Source organism: Gossypium hirsutum, chromosome A10 (assembly GCF_007990345.1).
Source record: "Gossypium hirsutum isolate 1008001.06 chromosome A10, Gossypium_hirsutum_v2.1, whole genome shotgun sequence".
Taxonomy (NCBI): domain Eukaryota; kingdom Viridiplantae; phylum Streptophyta; class Magnoliopsida; order Malvales; family Malvaceae; genus Gossypium; species Gossypium hirsutum.
The window spans coordinates 28495772-28503072 of record NC_053433.1 but is presented as its reverse complement, the minus strand read 5'-3'; the positions used below and the strand labels follow the sequence as shown (position 1 = coordinate 28503072).

Here is a 7301-nt window from a genome sequence, read left to right as displayed (position 1 = left end):
TAAAATGTGCTAGGGAAGTTTACTTTTTAGGTCCTATTAATTTTAGGTTATAAACATTTGGGTTATAATTTTATCCAATTATATTATTAAACTTAAATTATAAAACTAAAAATTTGTTACTTATTCAAAAAACCATAAATATTAAATTATTATAGTAATTACAAAGTAAAATTAAATTCTTACAATATCAATAAATTGGACTAAAACTTACATATAGTAACTGCACATGAGGGAAGTAAGAGACATATCTAACTCCACCTAGTAGGTCTTGAACTTAGTATTCAAAACTCATGACCTCTACCTTTGCCAACTGAACCAAAGCCTCATTGGTAATGTTAAGAATTAAAAAAGCTAAAATGTAAAATTATCCAAAATTATAACTGTTAGGTAACCTAACATCCATTAGTGTAATGGAAATAAGAAAAAAAAAATTCTCTCCTCTTTTATTGCACGCTTCATAAACATTCCTGACTCCGTACTATTGATATTATATGTTTATGCATACAACAAGGTTAAGAGATACCAACAAGTGTTAGATGCAGTGGTTTTGCACTCTCAAAGAAAGAATGCATGTTTAGGCCTCGGAGATAGACATTGATGGAAAGAGCAACCCCGAAACCCGAACATGAACCATAAAATAGACATAAACAGTTGTCAGTTGGAGTGTTTTCCCATCCCATGTCTTAAGAATGTTTCTCAATATTCAAAATGAAAGGCAATCCATAATCAAAGGTACCAGGTAAGAGTACATATGAATAATATAATCATGGCTGCATTTTCATTCAACACTTCTTCATCTGAACAAATACGACCTAACGTCCATCCTAGTAGGAAGTGGGACTCACTGAGTGTGAGTCGATAAGTCATCACCTTATGCAAGAATCGAATTGTTGGGGGTGAGTGGAAGCTTGTTTTCCATGGGAGTCAATCGTAGTGATCTCAGAGGGAGATGATTTGTTATCTGCAGACCCTTTGCTGGCCTCAAGCATGCCATATAACCGTTGCTGCAGAGTGGAAGCTTGCTAGCCTTGACAGTGCCTTCATTCTCTTTCTTCACCGGTGCCTCGGTCAGATCCTGCACATGCCGAAGTAAGCATATAACATATGAAGTTCATAGATAGTTTATGGATTTGAGTTTCAATAAGAACCTACCGGCCCAAGCAATAGAAAAGTGAAAGCTTGATTATCTGCAGAAAGATAGATCTCAATCAACTTCCTCAGATCAGCAAGTGTTGCATCTTTCACAACCTTTAATGTTGTGATAAACTTTCCAGGAATTTCCTTGGATGCCTCCCATTTTACATAGACTTCAATCTGGGCATCTGTGAAGTCATTGTAGGGGGTTTCTTTCTCTTTCAAGCATGCTGCCATTAAACCAGGTGGTGAGTTTTCCTTGTCCAAACTTTTCACTTGGGACCAATTATGATCAATGGTTTCAGCCATTGGTTTGGTAGGTGTTTCAGTGCTGATTTGTTGAGTAAGCTCTCTTTGGTTCCCACAGAGTGTAAAGATGTTCTGAATTCTTAATAGTCTCGAAGAGGCTGTATCGGAATCCGACTGTTTAGGCCTCAAATCATTAACTATCTCACTTGAGCACACCCTCTTTTCCTCTATTATCAATTTCTCCACTACTTCATCTTCCTCATTCTCTTTTTGTTCCTCGTCTTCTTCGATTTCTTCTTCCTCATATACAGTGCTCAGACCTGTTTTAGGACCGAACTGTGGAGCAAAACCATCAGGATGAATACCACTACTGTCATGCATAACTGGTTCTGGATCACCCATGTCAAGGTCCATTGACTTAACCATCCCTGGGATCTCATCACCATATATCCCAATTAGCCTTTTAGCAAAGTTGCTGCTTCCACTATCCAATTCCTTTGCTTCATTCTCCTCAGCATTTCTTCCATCCCTCGAACAGCATAACTCAAACTCGATTTCCTGCAACCGCCTTCTTAGCATCTCGACTTCTTCTAGCTGTTGCAGTATCCTTTCTTCCATTCTTCTCCTTTCCATTTCAACCAACTCTTCAGCCATCCGCCTGCATTTGTCTAGTTTCTTCTCCAACTCAAGTTTTAATATCAGTGCCTGCTCATTTACCTTCGCATTGATTTCTTCTTCAGTTGCCCCAGAAGCACCCTTCCCTTCCACAAGTGCTCTTAGCGCCACCGCTTCTTCTTCTTTCTTTAAGAGCTCTTTTTGTGCCTCATTTCTCTCTTTTTCTCTGAGCTTGTTCTCCATCTGTAGTTTATGAATAAACTGATCTATTGCTGCTAGCCTGGATCCTAAAAGAGCAGCAGATGATGAATCTTCATTTTTGTCCTTGGTCAGTGTATGTGGACAGCGGACGATACATTTTGCTTTTGCTCCATATTCAAGGGTGCAAACTGTCTTGTGTATCTCCTTAGGATCTGGATTTGCACAAAGTATCATTAAAATCTTTGATTGATCATCCTCAAAAGAGTCCTGAGATTACACTGAAGTCCATGAGACAAACATTTAAAAGGACTTTGTGTCCATGAATGACAACAAAAGGCAACTTGAACTTACCTGTAGCAACATTGTCAACTTACTATCTCTGAAGGGCACATGAGAATCTCCATTTGCAATGGATTCAACAACTCTCTTCAGTGCTATGTTTCCCTGATTTATCTTTGCTGTCTGCAATTTTCATTCCGTTCAAAGTAAACAACAAAATAACTAAGAAATCATGGATATTACATTGATATGAATAATCAAGTACAAAATGAGCGACATAGACTTTTACCTGCATTTTTGCTTCAAATCCAACTTGACCTGCTTGATCGATATTTTCGGAACCTGCCATGTCCACAAGCATTAATCTTCCTCCAACAGTAGGAACATCAAGGATTATCTATGAAAATTGAAAAAAAAAATGTTAACTTTTTTTCCCCCCTTAAGCAACAAGAATTGAGACAAGGTGATTTAGAATTAAAGATACAAAAGGTCATACCATGCAGTGACTTCGAGAACTCCTTTCATTGCAGAGAGTGCTTTTCACAATTCGTCTCTTCTCTACTTTCTGAATCTCTTTTGAAATCTTTCCAGCTTCATTCCCAGATATGAAATTTGCATTCTTAACCTTCTTTCCCATTACTTCTAGTTTCGCCTGCAAATACAGAAACATTGAAAAAGTTGTTACTTGATATCGGTGAGAGTGTTGGATAAGGTATGGTCAAATTTTTCTATGATTTTTCGTGTAACTAGAGGATCTTTGGAGATAATATCCTCATATATCACGATCAAGAGTATTTCAAGAAAAAACGAAGAGTACGCAACATAGGATAAAGATTAATGACAACATTAATAACACTGGTAAGTAGATACAACTACACTAGGAATTACCTAAAATGCCATTTTTTACAAAAACTAAAGCTACTGTGTTATGAACTCTTATTTTATTGCTATTAAGTTTGGCTCATATCATCTCCAAGTGAATTGTTAAAAAACTTAGTTAATTAAGCCATGAGAGTGAAATTAGCACCTGACATTGATAAATTAGTAGCAAGCTTAACAATTTCCGTTAGCACATTCAAATCATTCAATTTTCAATTAAAATGAGGCTGGCTAACTAATGTGGGAAAAGCCCTTCGTAATGTATATAAAGAACATGAGAAACAATGTAAATATCAACTCAAACTATTATGAATGCATTGAAAAAGTGAATTAGATCATCAATACCGACAATAATTTAAATACAAAAATTGCACTTACCTTAGATCCATTGCCACCTTTAGGCCATCCAAATCCAAATCCACCTCCACCTCCATTAGTTGACAAAAGATCATAAATTTCCTCATTATAGATCTCCAAAACAGTGACTTGAACAAAAGTCCCAACTCCCAATCTTTCCCCTCCATTCTCATCCTCTCCAGGTTCTCCCAATATACCTTTCAATGACCTATAAACAATCCCAGGTTGCTTTGGACACCCAAACATAGTATGACTCTTCCCTGAACCAGTTGGGCCATACATCATAACAGTACACTTAGCCCCCATTTTCACCCCATTGATCCTCGACTCAATGAATTTCTTATAAAAAGCATCGAGATCTTCTTCCTCGGAAGAAGAAACCCCATCCAGGGAAAAGTCCCGGTACCCTATATCAGCCCGGACACGGAGAGTGTTGTTATCAGGATTGATATGGAGAAACGGGATGGGGTTTTTGTCTTTCTGGTCACCAGGATAGTTTCTTATTCTGCCGATGACTTCAACTGGGTGTTCCCCTGGTGGGTTTTCTTTGGCTGCAATGGAGTTTGGGTTAGGAGATGGGTGTTGGGGGTTGTTTCGTGTTGACGAGAAGTTTAAACGCTGCTTCGATTGGGGTGTTCTCATATGGGTTTGGCTTAATTTCGAAGAAGAAGATGGTGTGGGAGCCATTTCTTTTTTCGTTTTCTTGGCTGAGGAAGAAGAAGAAGAAAGAAAGAAAGAAGATTGAAGCTAATTGAAAGTGCAGGTTTTTAGGGGTTTTCACTTTTTTCCTTTCTGAAGTTTTATTTATTTTAAACTAAAAGGAAAGTAGCCGTTACATTCCAACGTCTATTTTCTTTGATCTCTTTATTTTCTAATGACCATTGGATTTGGCTGCGTTAATCCGACCGTTGATTGAAGAAATCTGGTAGAATTGATTTTATTTAAAAAGTATGAACTCCATTAACTTAATGCGTCCTGTATATAATTGATTAATAATTAGTGCAAGTTTTAATAATAGCTGAGATGAAATGTTTGTTATACCTCCCTCCTCTACTGTTTCATTAATTTACTGACTTAAATATTCTGTGTAATAACCACACTTAACCTTATTTCTAATAATTTTGTTTGTCTCTTAATCTTATATATGTTTCATGAAAATAAATGATTTAATACTATAATATAAATATTAAAAATGTAATGACTAATTTATTTTAATATTTTAATAACAATATAAAATTATTAAATATTAAATAAAAATAATATCTTTTTATAATAAGCTTAATCGATATATTTTTATTTTTTATTTTAATTAATTTTTTATATGAATTTTACCTATTTTGGTACTTAATTGATAATTTTTTATGTAGGTATAATTATTATTCAATGGTGTGAGGAAACAAGCGGATATAAAGATTGTGCGAAAATTTTGACACAAAAATTTATGTTGACGCACAAAATACAAATTTTAGAATTATTTTATTATTTCTATTAACATTTGTATTTTTAAACATATATTAATCTTAGATTAATATTAATATTATATAATAGTAGAGAGGCTTTAGTTATTATTATATTATTATTAATACTATATAAATAGTTAGTTTAGGTTTAGAGAGAAGGGGCGCAAATTTGCGCAAAACAACCACCAAATTATTTTGTTCAATTTTTGTTTATTTGAACAAATTTATCCCTTTGATTATTTTTTAATTTTATGAATTAGTTTTATCTAATTTTAACCCGATTTTTTATTTGGTATTTGAAATCATGAGACTCGAAATTCATACTTAAAAACTTTCATATTTGTATTTATTATTTTTCTAGTTAAGGAGATAGACATCATCGTATCATAAAGTATTATTGACATCATGTCAAAAAGGATCCATTGATTTGGTGTTGTATAACATACATTTGGAGAATTAATACAATCAATTGTTGTATTTGTTCTATTGAGGAACATATTGGTATGTCCAATTGAGTGGTTGGATTCGTCAAACGAAATAGCAATTGAATTTAAGTGATCAACACAATTGAGCTGTTAATTTGAATCGGGCCCTTCTAATTCATAAAGCTACTGAAGAGTTGAATCGTGGACACGTGTTTCAGGGTTATTTGTCCGATAAGGGTTAGTTGTCGGGTATTCCTTAGTTAATTTAGACATGGAAGGGCTGGTGGTTTAAGACATTCTTGATCACTCTAATTGACTTATCAGTTGGAGTAGAAAATTCATTAGCTAAGATCAATTCAAAAATGGAGCCTAAAAAGTTGGAGCATGATCAATTTGGTTTATTTAATCTTATTTTATTCTATTTATTTTACTACAATTTCAATTTTTATTTATTTCTCCTTTATTTTCCGAATAGGTCAACATAAATCTTGGGTACGAAAGCTGCTTGTCGTGCAACCTAGTTAAATTAAAAGACAAGTTTAGGTATTTTAATCTTAATGGGATTGACTTTACTCCTTATACTATTATTTAAATAATATTGAAGAGAAAGAATTTGTTTTTGGTGAATTCCACACCAATCAATTTTATTTTTATTTTTTTTTAAATATAGAGCGAGGCACATTAGAGTTGAGTTAACTGAAATTATAAATTTATATTTTGAGCCAAAGCGATCTTAAACAAATATGTATAATGCTGATGGTATAATATACAAACAAAACCTATGGATACCTCTAGTATTCATTTAGATACAATTGTCTTTCAATTTTCAAAAGATTGAAAACAATTTAAAAATGACTTATTTTTCCGTTATTATTAAATTATTTTTATTTGCTTAATATAATTTCTACCAAAAAATAAAATACAAAAATAAAATTATAAAACATTTAAAAACAAATAGAACTTAATATGAAGTTGAATTTACAAGAAAAAATTAGGCTAAATTATACAAATTGTGACTATACAAAGGTTATATTTACATTTTTTTCCAACCAGTTACCAAAAATTATATTATAATCACTCATGTTATCAGTTTGTTACATTTTGGCCATTTTTCTGTTAATTTCTGTTAGTCCTTAACGAAATGATGATGTGATATGTTAACTCAAGAGTTAATACTTAATGTGACCCTTGAACTATTGCTAAAATATCTAATTTGATAATTTTAAAATGTTCTAACAATAATTCTAAAAAAAGAAAATTATAGAAATTATAAAACAAAAAAAAACTAAAAATTCATAATTTATTTCTTAAAATTAAAAATATGATCAATAGTAGAATTATAAAGAACAAAAAGAAAATATTTTATGTTTAAAATATTTAAAATATTTTTTAAAAATTTAATTAATTATGAATATAAGTGGAGTAATAATTGTAACACCCTTTTTCGGTCTGGTCGCTAGACCTAAGTTGCGAGGTGCTACAACAATTATCAGATCATTCATATAAATCATATTAATTAAATCAATTTAAACATCAATACAATTTGTAGTTACATGCACAATAGGATTTACAAACAAAATCAAAACTCAATCGAGCTTACAAATGTTATAAAATTAATCCGAGCATAAATAAGGACCAAATTGTAAACTTTTCAAAGATTGGATATGAGTATCAATACCCAGGCTAAGTACCAATACTGTTT

General features: G+C 32.6%; 1 protein-coding gene across 1 annotated transcript; it reads right to left on the bottom strand.

Moving 5' to 3' along the window:
- Positions 1 to 417: 417 nt before the first annotated feature.
- Positions 418 to 4501, bottom strand: LOC107897880 (kinesin-like protein KIN-10A). The gene is made up of 6 exons (XM_016823463.2): positions 3736 to 4501; positions 2975 to 3130; positions 2768 to 2875; positions 2551 to 2661; positions 1153 to 2466; positions 418 to 1075 (listed from the first exon to the last, which is right to left on the bottom strand). Exons 1-6 carry the CDS (start codon positions 4399 to 4401, stop codon positions 872 to 874), a joined length of 2559 nt encoding a protein of 852 aa, XP_016678952.1. The 5' UTR covers positions 4402 to 4501; the 3' UTR covers positions 418 to 871.
- Positions 4502 to 7301: the final 2800 nt, after the last annotated feature.

What these genes read in the sequence shown, in the direction of transcription:
- LOC107897880 (XM_016823463.2), bottom strand. Translation starts at nt 4,401, where the DNA reads ATGGCTCCCACACCATCTTCTTCTTCGAAATTAAGCCAAACCCATATG. An exon ending in AGTTGACAATGTTGCTACAG is followed by an intron (nt 2,467 to 2,550) that starts GTAAGTTCAAGT and finishes GTGTAATCTCAG; the next exon opens with GACTCTTTTGAGGATGATCA. An exon ending in CTTTTCTATTGCTTGGGCCG is followed by an intron (nt 1,076 to 1,152) that starts GTAGGTTCTTAT and finishes CGGCATGTGCAG; the next exon opens with GATCTGACCGAGGCACCGGT.